At 43.3% G+C, this 15559-nt stretch overlaps 1 protein-coding gene across 1 annotated transcript in view; it reads left to right on the top strand.

The window, feature by feature from the left end:
• Positions 1 to 15559, top strand: part of LOC139921710 (dolichyl-diphosphooligosaccharide--protein glycosyltransferase subunit STT3B) — a 59955-nt gene that overhangs the window by 22288 nt on the left and 22108 nt on the right. Inside the window, exons 2-5 of the mRNA XM_071912017.2 lie at positions 8596 to 8704; positions 10865 to 11152; positions 12622 to 12687; positions 13938 to 14037. Coding sequence (XP_071768118.1) covers positions 8596 to 8704; positions 10865 to 11152; positions 12622 to 12687; positions 13938 to 14037 — 563 coding nt within the window. The remainder of the gene's footprint in view (positions 1 to 8595; positions 8705 to 10864; positions 11153 to 12621; positions 12688 to 13937; positions 14038 to 15559) is intronic.

Raw genomic sequence — 15559 nt, 5'->3', positions numbered from 1 at the left:
GGTGTTGCACTTTAAGAATCACTATTTTTATTTATTTACTATATTTATGTCATGATATACAGGTGTTTAATGTGATGTAATTGCAAATGTAAGTCCTGTTTTTTTTTTAATTAAGAAATAAGGTCAGATGAATTTTCATCTGACATACTTCATCTTTCATTTTTCTAACTGGGGGGGGGGTTTCTGCCTTGCAATTTGCTGCCTCTTCAAACATTGTCTCATTTCTCCTTCCCTCACTCAATCTCAGCTCCCCTACTCTTCTCTCTTCTCTCCCTTAATTCATCTGCCTTTCTCTCTTTCCGCCCCCTTCCTTTCCTCCGGTCTGGCTCTCCATCTCCCTTTTCCTGCCATCCTCCTCCTTGGCCCTTACCTTTACCTTTACCTATCCTTACCAATTTTTTTTCTAATCTCCTGTCTCATTCTCTTTCCTGTCTTCTCCTCCTCCCGTCTCCGCTCCCTTAGCAGATTGCGTCTCAGCCCAGCCTCAGACCAATGCAACATTTCACAAACAGAGAAGAGCAGCCCCTATCTACCATCTTCATGGACTGTGAAATTAGGTTTTACTAAAAAAGGGGGCCAGTGGAGTTTGGAGATGGTGAGAGTGATTGGGGTGTGTTTGTTGTTGCAGACAGACAGAGAGACAGACAGCGCTCTCCCTTCCACTGATAAGTCATACAATGTGGCTGCTAACACGGCAGCACAGGCCACATAGGTGGACTGAAAATGCTGTTATAGTTTCTATCTATTTCCCCCTAGGGCCTCCGACCCCTGCCCATTCCTCTCTGGTAGTGTGGCCGGTAGCCGAAAGCGCTAGCCAGCATGGTATGAAAGTCAATCTATTTCTCTCTCCTGCCCCTCAGACCCCTGCCTCCAGTCCTATGATGTTGTTAAACTATGGCTGCTGTTGCCAGCTGAATTTCCCCCTCGGGGATAATAAAGACAAACTTGACTTGACCCATGCCTCCTCCCCTCTCTCATCTAGACCCCATGCTGTGATAGCTATAGCTGAATGGTTTTAATCAGGCAGAGCTTGTAGCAATGCAGTGTTTGTGTATTTCCCCCTAGTACCTTACAGAGCCTGCCACGAAACCAGGGGACCTAAATTAGTAAATTAATTACTCTATTTCCTTGGGACGCAGGCTGACTATTGAAATATGTTAGTATATGTCGTTCTCTTCTTGTGATGTGAAGGCATGCCAGCAACTGGCCCACTACCTGTTTTGTGTTCCAGACCAGAGAAAGAATCCAGGCTGTACTGGTTTCATACTGGGGCACACAACAGTATAACCAGCCATCACTGTAGTCAATTGATTTCTCTTCAGTCCTTCAGTTCCCAACATCTAGAGCCATACTGTGGTCCCACGCTGTGACAGGAAGCCCGATAGCATTAGTCAGAAACAGGTCACAGCTTCATGGTATCATATCTCTTTCTCCACACTGCCCCTCAGACCCATGGCTCCAGGCCAATATTAGTATGGCTGCTAACGGTATGCAGACCTTGTTTTCACTCGACGTCTCAGCTCCCATTGCTTCCCTGCTAGTAAATATTTATTTGAATTGAAATGAGGACACAAAATGACGTGAGTGAAAGCAACATGTCTGACAGTGATAGCCAGAACAGGCTAGATAATAACATACTCTTTCTATTTCTCTTCAAAGATGTGGTGCTTGCTCAGCTAACCCTCTATTACTGTGTTTATTTATCAGAAAACAATCTTCTGACCTATGGTTTTTTTGCAGTCCAACACATTTATCCTGTTTAGGTTAGACTACTACCCTATTAGCCTACAGTGTTTTTCAGTTCAACTTAATTTACATTGAACTTCACTCACTATCATCATTCCACCTCACAGATGTTACAGTGCAGGGAAAAACTTTGTGGATAATGCAGAGTAAAACAAGTAAAAACAATACAGTGCAGAATGAAATGCCACAGGACACCATAGTGCAATAGTGCAGTGGCTGGTCAAGAACACTGAGCTGCAATAAAGTAAACACAGTCAGCCAGGCTCTGCCCATAGCTGTGAGTGAACCAATACTCCTTACTACTTCCTGCTACCTCCCATAATTCCCAGAGTGTGATGTCACTGCACCTTCGTACCATAGGATTCTGGGTAAGGGACCCGCTCAGCCAATCAGATTTTGTGACATGCCATTACCCATGTGCTAACTTAGCTCGCTAGCTACTAATCCTTCTTTCTGCCTTTTGTTAAAATTAAACTATATTTTTAATAGCACCTTAACTTGCACAACGGTGTTAGTCGTTATCTAGTAAGGGCTTCAATGTATTCCTGAGCTTAGGTTAAGTGTATGCATTGGGGTCAATGCAATCAGAAGGGAGAGTGTTTTATAAGGTTTAATCTGAGACGGCTAAACTATCATTTATCCATGTCTACTGGCAGTCTGATGATATTTTAAGCTTATAAACAGAGCTAAGGCTAATTCCTGTGGGGCAATTTTTATAGCCAATGTTTAAGTGTATTGTTGAGAAAATATACTTAATAATAATTAATCTTAGCTTCACAGTCTGAGTACATTATTTTAATTGTTGCATCTGTTTTGTGATAGGCTGTAATATTCTCTTTTGCTCTGGAATGCTCAGAGTTCAGCTGGATTCAAAGAGCCACTGGAGATAAGTCATAAGTCACTGCTCATCATTTTATGCACTCTATATTTGTAAGTGATAGATGGGTGAAAGCTCTCCAAATCCCCTCATTTTGTTATGCTCTGTCAAAGGCATAAATCACATATTGAAAATGTTTTTAAAATCTTAATTTTGACAGGAAAGTAAATGGCCATCCTTTATACCCCTGTATCTCTATACATTATTACATTATAATGGAGCCTGTCAGACAAATTGCCATTTCCCTTAATTTCATAGTACAAGAGTGTAAATATTGTTTTTGTTCTTTATGTTCATTAAAAACAACAACCAGGTTTTCTTATCAAATGGCTGTTTATTGACGTACAGTAATTACAGGAAAATGGTTGAGAGGAGGACACAGGTGTGCATTGGGCGATGAACCAGGCCTTGTAGATTTGGCTTCCGTCATTCTAGAAGAATCTCTGCCACGTGGCTAAATGCATGATGGGATGATGACATCCTTCCTCCTAATATTGAAAAGGGGGAAGAACAACAAGTCAATCATATTAACCAGCAGCTATGAAAGAGAAAAGGCTGTACAGCTGGCTCCATTAAGGCACAGAACAAAAACAAGACTACACCATCTAATAGCACTTCTATCATAATAATGCAAATTTACAAATAAATAACAATACTATGGGCTTTGAAACACCACTGAATTGTACAGCACCTGCTAAGAACATCATCTTGAGGCCAAAAGGACAATTGATACTGATGGCTTGATACAAACCCCTGTGGTCAGTGTTAAAACTCTGTTGTTAAGCTGTGCCACACACATACAATATGAATTCAACAACACATGGTAATCAATGTGTGTGATAAATGTAACAATGGGGAGAGATGGGAGAGAGTGAGGGAGACGTGAGGGAAGAGAATGACGGACATCAGGGATAAAAGAGGGATAGATTGAGGGAGTGACGGAAACAAAGCATGAGAGATACTGATGGAGAAGAAAAAGGAGAGAGAGAAACAGAGGTGGAGAGGGCAAATGATGGGGAATGGAAGAATGGGATAACCAAGGGAATTGAAATGAGAGAAGGAGGAGCAATGTCAGGAAAGAGAATAATGAGTGGAGGATAGAAGATGGTGAAACAGGGGAAAGACGGAGAACGTTAATACAGGGAACATCTGGCCGGTGTGGCAGTGTATATATCAGTGGTTTTGTCTGTGTGTTTGCTCACTGTATCTATTGTATCTATGTATCTATTATCTATTGTTACTGATTTGTCGTGAGGGGGAATGCATGATCCGTATGCAGAATATTATATTGTCGCATTGTTTAGTGTTTGAGTTTGTGTACTTGATGTTTGTGCCTCCCAGTCTTTGCGTATGTATGTGTGTGTTTTGTCTGTCAGTCTGCCCAACAGTTTATTCCTTTTGTTTGTGTGTGTGTATATCTGTGTGCGTGCATGTGTGCCTGTCTATACGTGTGATTGCACGCGTGCGGTAGTGTGTTGGGTCTCTCTCCTGCCACCTCCCGTCATCTCCTCAGAGCCGTGTGTTTTTCGGTCCCGCTGTGCTGCGCTCCCACACAGCCCGTCTGAAGCCAGCGGGAAGCTTGATCACCCTGCAGAGGCTGCCATCGCCCTGCCTGCCCTTGGAAAAGATAGTAATACGGGGGATGGGTCATTAAAATGTGATGCTGTCCTCAGTTTTGGCTGCTCCCTGGCCCTCTGCCATGTTTAAAGATACAGCAGTGCAGTTTGTCAGCTGGCACACAGGGAGGGGAATGGGTCAGCAGGGGGCTTATTATCAGGGGATTGAGCAGGGTGGTAACTCCCGCCTCTCTGACATCATCCTGTCCAGAAAACACACTGTTACATCAAAATACCACAAAATGGGATTTGAAATGCAACGGTGAGCGAAAAAAAATACTAAGTAGTCAGGATTTTAAACGGATGTCTTGGGCCATTCGCACTGGGTGAAAACTGTGATACAGCAATACATCATGATTTTAATTTTTGTCCTCAACGATGAAAGCAGGGAGAGGACTATGGACTGTGGCGTCAGTCAAGTGCCATATCTCAGACACCCCTAATCGGATTTTGACCAAACGTGGGGGATTGATGCATCTCACTACTGCACTCCAGCATTTGCAAAATCACACTGATTGGATGGGTGCTACAATTGCAAGGTGACATATTTGTGGTTAAAACTGAGGGAAACTGTGCATCTTCATTGTGTACGTTTACATGTTATGTCTGTGCACTAAAACACACACGTGCATTATTTACATTTTGATTTGCCTAATGAAGAGGAGTGGAATCACATCAATAATCCATCCAATTAATCGCAATTACAAAAAAGTTTTAGTCAAATGTACTATATATGACATAAATACTGTGTGAATTACTGTATACAATCATGTTTTAGCATATTATGACCCATAACATTGATTAAATCGTATCATGAGGTCCTTGACAATACCCAGCCCTCAAACTTTCAGATGAAAACTGGCTATAGCATGCAGTTACTCGTATAGTAAAATAATAGCAACCTGTGTCTTACCATGCCAGTAGTGGTTGGTGTGTGTGTGTGTGTGTGTGTGTGTGTGTGTTGAGGAGGAGATTATTCTTTATATGCAGCAGAAGGCTGCTGGATGTGTTGCCATGGCGATTAGTCAGGAATGATGGTTGGCATTTTACATTTTGTTAGTCACTGCTTCAGTGTCCGCCCCCTGGGGGCCAGAGAAGGACTTACAGCTAACCCACATGCTGAGGCTGCGTGGTAAAACAGCTTATACCTCAATGCAATAAAGCTTTCAGCTGTGTGTCAGTAAATCATTTACAGACCTTGATTTGTATAGGTAACACTTATTTAGCCAGTGAAGACTGACTGTGGAGGGCTTTGCTGCCCTCAGACACATACACATTCAGACCTGAAAGCTGCTGCTAATGATGTGATATTCAGGGGCTGATTTGAGGCCGAGAGTGGTCGACATTGCACAAAATATGTAATGCACCCTCCTTGTCACCTATAAATTCTAGTTGAAAAAGTCAGGGGAAAACGCCTCAATTTCCCTTGGTGAATTTGAACAAATGGTAATCTCAAGATATACCACATTGTGCACACAAAAGTTATAGGCTAAGCGTAAATAATTTACAGAATTTGTCTAGCTAATAGCAGCACATTTAATTTTTTTTCAATTTTTTGTTTTTGTTTTATCAGTTTATGTTCCAGGCACAAGGATGTGGCTGACTCAACCAGGAGTCTTTTATGCTGTCCCTAGCTGAGTATTAAAGCTCATCCCTTGGTTTCATATCCGTAATATCCTGTAGCGTCTCAGTATGGGTCTGGATCACGACAGCAAACAATTGAGCACAGTGGCTGCCTGGCTGGTGCATTCCAAAATTCACCACCCACTTTCACTATTTTACGAGCCAAATGGATTTTTGTAATAGAAGAGGACCTTCGAATGATGGTTGGTTACCCGTCAAAGCCTCTGGTAGAGCCGATAAATTAAGCAGCCACGGCTGAAATTTACCAGCGTTTGTCTGGTGACCGGAGGTAATTTCCCACCCTGGTCTGGACACAGAATGGGTAGCTGGCCTGCTTCTGGTGAGTCGGCACATGACAAGAAGAGCTGTACTGTGTTTTAATGAGCCTGGGTCTCATGGGTGAGACAAGATTTTGCTTCATTTGAGTCCCGGGCTGGAAAGGGTTTAAGAGCCCATCATCTAGAGAGTCAAGTGTGGGTGGTGAGTGTGTTTTTTCTCTTGGCTGGCCAGCCGAATGCTTTAGGATGCTGTTGGCTGGCTGGGACTCTGACCATGAGAGGCAAGCGAGAGGCAAGAATCAGAAAGAAGAGACACAGTACTGTGTGTGTGTGTGTGTGTGTGTGTGTGTGCACGCTTATTCTATCCCCTCTTCTTCTAATGATTACGCCTTGACAGTGAGCATGAACACACACACACATACCCTCACAGTAACTCTCCCTCCTAAGGGGGCTGAGCAAGCCATATGCTGCAATCCCTCAGATTCCTGTTTTTTGCGGAGGGACACTTTGTATTGAGCACTTTAATTCTTTTTGAAAAGCTCTGGGGACAAACAGACTAACTGCCATGTATCAGCAGCGTCTCGGTCTGAAGGCTAGAGGCGAGACGCTGGATTTGTACAATGGCAGCAGTCTATCTACCAGACGCTTGTATTGCAGCCCGCCTAATTATAGACAAGGCTGTGCTGGGCTTATTCGTCTTTAAGTCTCGGTGGCCGTAAACAACCTGAGAAAAAGACGGTGGAGGAGGCATCAGAGAGGATGGGAGAAGAATGAGGAGTAATAGAATAGAAAGGTGAAAAGAGTGGGAGAAGAGAAAGACAAATGGAGACGCTGGAGACTTTTCTCTGGATGATTTTTGTTCTCCACTTATCTCCGCCCTTCTGAGAGGAGTGAGGAATAAATTCTTGCATCTACTGTGCTGTTAGCTGAGATCACAGTAGTTTGTGGAGGCGGAGGTCGCAAAGTTTATTAAAGGTTCCTCGAACAGTGATTATTGTTCAACAGATGATTGCTTTTCTGTGTTTCCTAGTCCCCTAGACAAGTAGACCTTTCCTGATTTTAATTGAGTTGTGCACTTCAGTGAAACAAGCTGTGTTCAACAAATTGAAATTTCATGATTTAATTACAAATGTCCTTTATGATTCCCCCACCTCCTATGAGCCTTTGAGTCAGTCAGATACAATGCAATTCAACATACTCCTCTGTAGGGACGTTTTGCACTATTGTTATCTCAAGCGCCAGATTGAAAACCCGATGTCGTTTGAATGCCGTGCCGCAGTTAATATCACAATTGTCTGTGAAAGAATGTCTTTTATTTTCTTTGATTGTCTAAACTTCATTTAGATTCTGAACTTAGTCCAAATTATTACACGCTGTGGTAAGAGGAAGTTCCCACATGTGCATGCAGATACAAGCATCCCAATACTATCACCATTTCCCATGCAGAAACACATCTCTGTTGCAGTGGCGATTGTATTCTATACCAAGTGCTTCCAGCTGGCAGCTGCTTGCTAGCTGTGGCGCTGATATTGCCAGTGATTTTCTGGGCACCTGCTGTTTACAGCACCCTCATCGCACTCCATCTCTGCATCTCTTCTCTTTTCATGCTGCTATAATTTCAACCACAGTATTGCTCTATGCTGGTAGAAGTAAATCTGCAGCATTTTCTCTCTCTGTTCTTCCTGCTGCTATTATTTCATCAGTTTACCAATGGTATTGTGACTTTGAAGTCTTTTCCTTGCTGTGGCTTTCAAGTTGTTTCATAGCCATAACTTCCAGCTCTTTTCATAGCCGTGACTTTCAACATTTCACTGTTCTATCTTCACTGATGCAACTTTTAAACTCTCTTAAATGCTGTAAGTTTCGGCTCGTTTTATGCCAACTTTTTTCAAAAGTACTCGCAGTGCTCTGTGTTCATACTTTTCACAGCTGTTGTCTGGCACAGTTACAGCGACTTGGCCCGCCCACAGCAGGCCAGCAGCCCCGCTTTGTTCAGTGCAATTCAGTTGAAACCCAAGATTGATAGATGTTTCAATAAAATGAATAAAATAAAAAAAATACTCATCTGAAGAAAATCTATAGCTCAAACACAAAATTGGTATTTCTTTTTTTTTTTTTTTTTTTTTTTTTTTTTTTTAGCAAAACAACAATAATTCCAAGACAAACCAATTTATTTATTGCTTGAAAATATCCAAGAGGGTCATCAAACTTAATAGGAGCTGGATGTCGCCCAATTTGGATGACTTTCAGGAGCAAGGTTCACTATTAATGCATTGAAATGAATTTTAATCTGAAGGTAATTATTTTGTTTGAAGATGATTCATGGTTTGGGGCGAAATCTCAAACCCGCGCTCTCTCTATGCCGTGGGACACGAGTGTGCTTTGTAGCTGCTCTGTTTGGTGGTGTGACCTGTCCTAATGATCCTCTCTCTGCCTCTGGCTCTCTGTGTTGCAGGTTCAACTACAGGTCAACCCACCACCTCACCACCAACGGCTTCTATGAGTTCCTCAACTGGTTTGACGAGAGAGCCTGGTACCCTCTAGGAAGGATAGTGGGGGGCACGGTAAGTGGGCCGTGTGTGTGTGGTTTTGTGCAAGTGTATGCATGCTTTCTCAGCCCCGCCCTTCCTTTGTCCTTATTTCTCTGAGTCACAGTACTGTGATAAATCTTCAGTCATCTCAACCTCCCTTTCGATTACACAGACATGGATGCACACACACACGCACACACACACCCCGAGCACGCTGGATGGTTAAACGGCTCCTAGGGGAAGCAGTGAGTTAGCAGGGAGCACTCATAAGACACAAAGAGTAGATCCGTCTTCATAAAAACCTAAAGGACAGACAGACTGGGGTCACTTTAACACACCATTACACTGCCACTCATCTCTGTGTGCTTATCTCCTCCTTATATTTATACCCCTCTATTAGATCCTCTCCATATGAGTTGATGAAGAGAGCGTTAACTGTTGTGGGGCTAATCTGTTCCCCAGGGTGCACTTTTCACACTCACATTGGCCGCCAAAGTAAGAGCATTGCTTTGAGTATATTGTTTTGACTTTGAAGCAACCCCTTTGCAACTCATGCCAGTGGTAAGAAATAAAGGACAAAGCAGGATGTTTTTACTTGAACACACCATTATACTTACACTCTTCTCCTCCTACTTAACACTCCCACTATACTCAGGCTTGGGTATTTCTTTTTTTCTAGTGCGTTGGAAATGGAGGCAAACTAGGTTGAACTGTGTACGTTGTAGCTGACAGGTCGTCTTAACAGTAGGAGTTTTAACCAGCTAAAGTCACCTAATGGTGGCATTAGCTAGCACACAGCTAATATAAACTATTTGAGTGCCTGTGAAGCATCACTAAGGATATGAAGCATATTGCTAGCGTATTGTTAATACTTAAGTCAAAGGCTGTTAATTGGAGTTAATTAGTTTGGAGATACACATAATGTTAACAACATGAAGTAGCTGACTGCTAACATTAACTGACATTATGGATCAACAGCATTGATGTTCCCTTCAATCTAGCTGCTGTAGCCTTTGATTTGGACCTCCTCTTGCTCTGCTCATCTCTAGCATTATTGAGGGAGAATTTTGGTGTGTGTGTGTATATAGAGATATATATAGATATAGATATATATTTATTTATTTTTAATTGGTAAGTAGGATTGTAAGTATGATGTAGATCAAATATGGCCACTATGTGAATAAAACAAATCAAATTTGTCGCAGTGTATTTGGCTATTAAGTTTCAATACAGTAAACTGAGTATGAAAAAGACAGTGTAGCTCTTTTTTTTTTTTTTTTATACTTAATTGATCCCTGGAGGGAAATGCTCTTTTTGCTTGCCCTCCTCCACAGGGAGGTCAGAGTCAGCAACAGAACGATGCCACAGGAGCTCAAGGACGCTTCTGGAGGCCAGGAGCCTCATTTATAAACGTTGCGCACACACAAACAGGATGGATACACCACTTTACATGCAAACATTGGGATTTATAAAAACCAGAGTTGCGTGAGAATGTGCGTACCTCTACAGAAACTTTGGCCCATGTGTACGCACATGTTGGCGACCATGTAATGGCAAAACATTAAAGGTAAAATGTGTTAATTGCACTTTTAATCCATATCAAATCCTTATCAAATCACCCAGACTTCTAATAGGCTGAACTCCCAGAGGAACAGCCAGGCCTTAATCATTTTTGTTGCTTTAGTCTAAAAGCCATCTGCACAAAAGCATCTCCCTATTTGCAATGAACTTTCATTATGGGCACATAAGTGGCATGTCCCAATTATAATTGGTACAAATTCAAGGTGTTAAGCAATTGGACTGAACGTCACAAGGTTATAAAATAATGATTCGTTATGGCTAGTTTCGTGGCGCACGGGGCACAGTGGGGACACTGTAGCCGGGCGCACAGCCGTCCTCTTCAGCCTCCTCTTCACCACTGGTCACACCACTCTCTGATACCCCGAGTCAGAAAATGAGAATAAAAAACTTGAAAATGCAACTTAAGTGGTCACACTGATTTGCGTTTTCAGAGATACAACTTGAATCACATTTCAAACCCTACAAATGTGGTTTAAATTCTGTCCAGATTTTATAAAAAAACAGCCGACTCGTATCGAACATGTGAAAAAACCTGATTTGAGCTGCCTGTCTGAACAGAGTCTAAATAATCCGTGCGTACATCTCTCCCCCTTTTCCTTCCCTTCCCCCCAGGTGTACCCCGGGCTGATGGTCACGGCGGGCCTCATCCACTATGTGCTCAACCTGCTGCACATCACCGTCCACATCCGGGACGTGTGCGTGTTCCTGGCGCCGGTCTTCAGCGGCCTGACCTCCATCTCCACCTTCCTGCTGACGCGGGAGCTGTGGAACCAGGGGGCGGGGCTGCTGGCGGCCTGCTTCATCGCCATCGTCCCCGGCTACATCTCCCGCTCCGTGGCCGGCTCCTTTGACAACGAGGGCATCGCCATCTTCGCCCTGCAGTTCACCTACTACCTCTGGGTACGGCTATACATGTTTATCCTCTGTGATGAGATGGGGAGCGGTAGTCAAGTCCCCTCATTGTGCAGATTTGCTGCAGCAGGCTGTTGGCTAAATCAGAAACCGGATAAAGGGGAAATGTTCGGAAAAGAAAGTCCCTTCTAACACTCACTTCACATAGGCGATTCATACGATCTTGGGAAGCTCAGTCTACATTATGAACAGGGTCAAGTCTCTCGTAGAAGCAGGAAAACCAAGAGGCTAGTTTGTGTTGTCGTACACTTCAGTAACATTGCACAGGTTATGTTTCAAGGAATATGGACACACTTCCTGGTTTAAGACTTTTGATGCTGCTATGAAATACATTGGCTTAATTGTAAAAAGCTCCAGAAAACATTCTGTGAGTCCAAAGAGCAGGTTTCCATTTCAGTGGAGCCTGTTGATGATACAGATTCAGGTGTTGGACACATGCTGACCTTCATGCTAGATAGTGTTTGAACTGTTCAAGATCATGGAAAAACATATATGAATTCTCTTTTAGGGTAGGTTTTTCTTTAACCACCAATCCGGCGCCTATAGGTCCATCCATCACACCGGTCCTTAGAGGTTTGTGCATACCGCTATGTAGGCTAATGTTATTCTCAGTGAACTTTATCAGCCAAGACATTTCATGCATACCATTGAGATTTAATATGAAGCAATTCACTATCCCAGTTACAAAGCCCCGAAGTAATTGTTAATTGGTGGTATGGATAGATGGGGAATAGCGTAACCTGGTTTGCAGATGAAGATGAATTCCTGATCTCCTCAGTCTCTAGCTGGTAAACATATCCTAAATAAATCACATAATGAATAAACTGCACGCCACACACACACACACAGAGGAACAGAGTCAGAGCTCTTACCAGGGTTGGACAGAAATGCAGAGTAACTTTGATAACAAAAGAAACCAGCTAATGCATCCCAGCGCCATTTCTTTCTCTCTCTCTCTTATGGTCTCCCTCCCCCCCCCCTTCGCTCTCCCTCGTACCAACTTTCATTTCATCCCTCACTTCCTTCCATCCACCACGTCTCATTGGCTCAGCTCTACCATTCATCCTAATCTGAAGCTTCATTCAGCCAATAACGTCGGCTCCAATTCGTGTGTTCGTTAAGTCAGGGCTTGTTAGCCTTGTTAAGCCCTCGTTAGTACCGGCCCGTTAGCGGCTCTTGCCGTAGCATGGCGGGGAAGGTAAAGACGTGTAGGACACGCTGCTCTGCTTTGTACAGGTCATTAAAGGGGGAAATGTGATGAATAATTCAGACGGTCGTGTTGGGTAAGCAGCACCGGCGCAAATCCTCAAGGAAAAAACACGCCGAACAAAACATTGTGGTTTAATGGAAGATGTTAATGGAGGTTTGACTTTCTTTTGTTGCACACACTATCTCTGACTCACTCTCTCTGAGTCCCTGTATTATTGGTTAACCCTTTTCTGTTCTCTAAACTGTAGGTGAAGTCAGTGAAGACGGGATCAGTCTTCTGGGCCATTGGGTGCTGCCTCTCCTATTTCTACATGGTGAGACCACACACACGTTTGTATTATACTTCTGAGGACCTTCATTGACTACATTCATTCCCTAACCCCTAACCTAAATCTTGTTGTAATCATAACCCTAAATGCAAGTCCTAACTTCAAAAAGCCAATGTTAACCCTTACCCTAACCTAATCTAATCCTACTGTAATTCTAACCTCAACCCTAAATCCAAGTCCTAACCCTAAACCAGCCCTTTGTAGAAGTGAGGAACAGCAAAATGTAGAGGATTCTCCTCATCTTTCTATCCTTGTGAGGACATTTGGTGCTCAAGTATAGGAATACAAGAACACACACACTCACTTGGAGACAAACATGCAACACCTGAGCAGCCAAAAGGAGCAACATTATCATCGTGCCATTTGCAACAACAAATCCTTGGCAGAGTCCTCAAGGTTTTAATGATGCACAGCATCGAGCCATTGTGGATGTCCATCAAACCTTTTTGCACTCACATCATCCGGAGGCCATACTCATCAGACAAAGATGGATCTTTTGGGGAACCTTTTCCCTTCCAGAACTATCATTCAGCCACACTGTTATTTCCTTGATGAATCGTTTGAATGCCATGTAGCCTTTGTACTGGAACCCGTCACACCTCTTCTCTGACAGCCTTTCACTGCCCGGCAGTTTCATGACACTTGGAGACAATAAGCAAAAAGCTTGAAGTGATGAGGTGTGTTTGTATCTGTGTGAGTGTGTGCATCTGTGTTTGTGAGTGTGTGAGTGTGTGTGTGTGTGTGTGTGTGTGTGTGTTCCTTTGAGGCTTCGGGGACTAACGACATAATCTGAATGGCGCTCTTAACGCTGTAGCTCATAATGATTTCACAGCTCTCAGGTGGGCTATGCAGCTTTGTTCCCTCCCTCTTATTGCTCCCTGTCTCATTATGGATGTGTGTGTGTGTGGTAAATATGTGAAAAAGCACAGCCGCCCTTCACTTCCCTGCCTACAGGGACTCATGGGCTAGTTACAATACTGATTATCCACGGCTGCTGAAAACACTGCAGACTCAGGAGGGATCAAAATCCCATTATGACAAGAAGCAGTAAAGACAGAGTGTGTGTGCCTGTCCGTGTGTGTGTGCAGGTGAGTCCATGCGCATGCATAATCGAAACTGTTACATCCCACTCAGTAACGACTACGATCATTGTTGCTAAAGCTATAATGTAATGAAATAAGGAATTTATGTTAATAACTGAGTCTTTCTACTTTGTGTGTGTGTGTGTGTTGCAGGTTTCGGCGTGGGGAGGTTACGTCTTCATCATCAACCTTATTCCTCTTCATGTATTTGTCCTGCTGCTTATGCAACGCTTCAGTAGGAGAGTGTACATAGGTGAGACGCAGCACGCACAGTACGCATACACACACACACAAGTTTATTTACATTCACATTAATTCAAGGGCATCAGCAAATAAGCAGCAAAGATGTTGTCCATGACCTGGGGGTTTACATATATGTTCATTTAACAATCAATACAGCACATCCAGGATAAACAGACAACCTTAAGGGCAAGGTACCTGTACAGTCAGCACACACACACACACACACACACACACACACACGCATACACACACACACACACACACACACACACACACACACACGCTGTATTTCCTATGCTGGTACAAGACTCCAAGCCATGCATATTGCATACAGGGTGGGTGTGCACGTATGCATACATACCTGCATGCCTATTTCCCCCAGCACACACACACACACACACACATACACACACATAGAGTAGCTTATTATTATTCTTTGCCATATAGGCACTGTATAAACACACCGTTACAGATAATTAATAGCATTCATTAGCAGCTGCCATTGTGTCTATAATGAGACAGATATCAGGTTTACACACACACCCCAGAGAATGGTGGAGGGGATACATGATAAAAGTAGGAATGGAAAATAGGAAGAGGAAGGAAAGTGGAAATGCCGGCAGAAAAAAGAGAAGAAGAGAAAAAAAGATGAAAGCTGTCTTGCGTTCAAAGAGCTAGCCTAGTTGCGCACTCCACACTCGCCCCACTGAGGATGAACCCAGTCCTGACCTCAGGCTCACCGCTCTCTACTGATGCTGCAATACTGCGTACCATTGGTTTCAGATTAGAATCAATAGCCGATAGATACAGACTCATAATGTTTGGGAAATAATGATATTCCAAGACGCGAGGAGTAAACAACTAGTGAAGGGTAACATTGCAACTATAGCACAAGAAAGCTAGAATCGAAAGAAAGTAGATCAGTCAAATAGAAAGTATGGAATCAAAGAGAACTCATATTGAGGAGTGATAGGAAGTGGATGAACTAAAGACAAGAGGAGAGAAGGAAAACTCAAAAGAGGGAGGGAGAATCGGGGTGTGTGTGGAAGAGACTAGACGTTGGTTGGTTCTGCATCTTGCCGTAGCATTTTTGGTAAAATGAATAATTTAGCATTAAGCTGAATTTCCCATCGTCCTCACTTGGTCTCCTCTGTCCTTCCTCCCCTCCCCCCCCACACACACACACTTTCTTTCTCTCTTCCTCCTCTCTCCACCATCTCCCTCTCTCTCTCTCGCTCTCTCCATGTCTGAAGACCAGTGCGGTACACTCAGCCTGCGGCAACACAGTAATTGAGTTAGTTCAAAGTTGTAATAGCTCAGGGTGTTCCATGATGCATACCTTGTACTCTGATTTTGAGTCCGCTCCGTGACCCGCTGTCACACATCACCCCCCTCTCTCTCTCTGTCTTCCCCATCTAATAAAGCAGAAATACCATAATGAAATCAAATCAGATAGTTTTATTATCCCATGAGCAGTGTCTCCTCTGCACCAGAATAGAACGCCCAGAATAGAAAACCCTCTGATGGATGCC

This window comes from Centroberyx gerrardi, chromosome 12, assembly GCF_048128805.1.
Source record: "Centroberyx gerrardi isolate f3 chromosome 12, fCenGer3.hap1.cur.20231027, whole genome shotgun sequence".
NCBI classification, from domain to species: Eukaryota; Metazoa; Chordata; class Actinopteri; order Beryciformes; family Berycidae; genus Centroberyx; species Centroberyx gerrardi.
The sequence above is the reverse complement of the archived record's forward strand: the minus strand, read 5'-3'. Positions and strand labels throughout refer to the sequence as shown.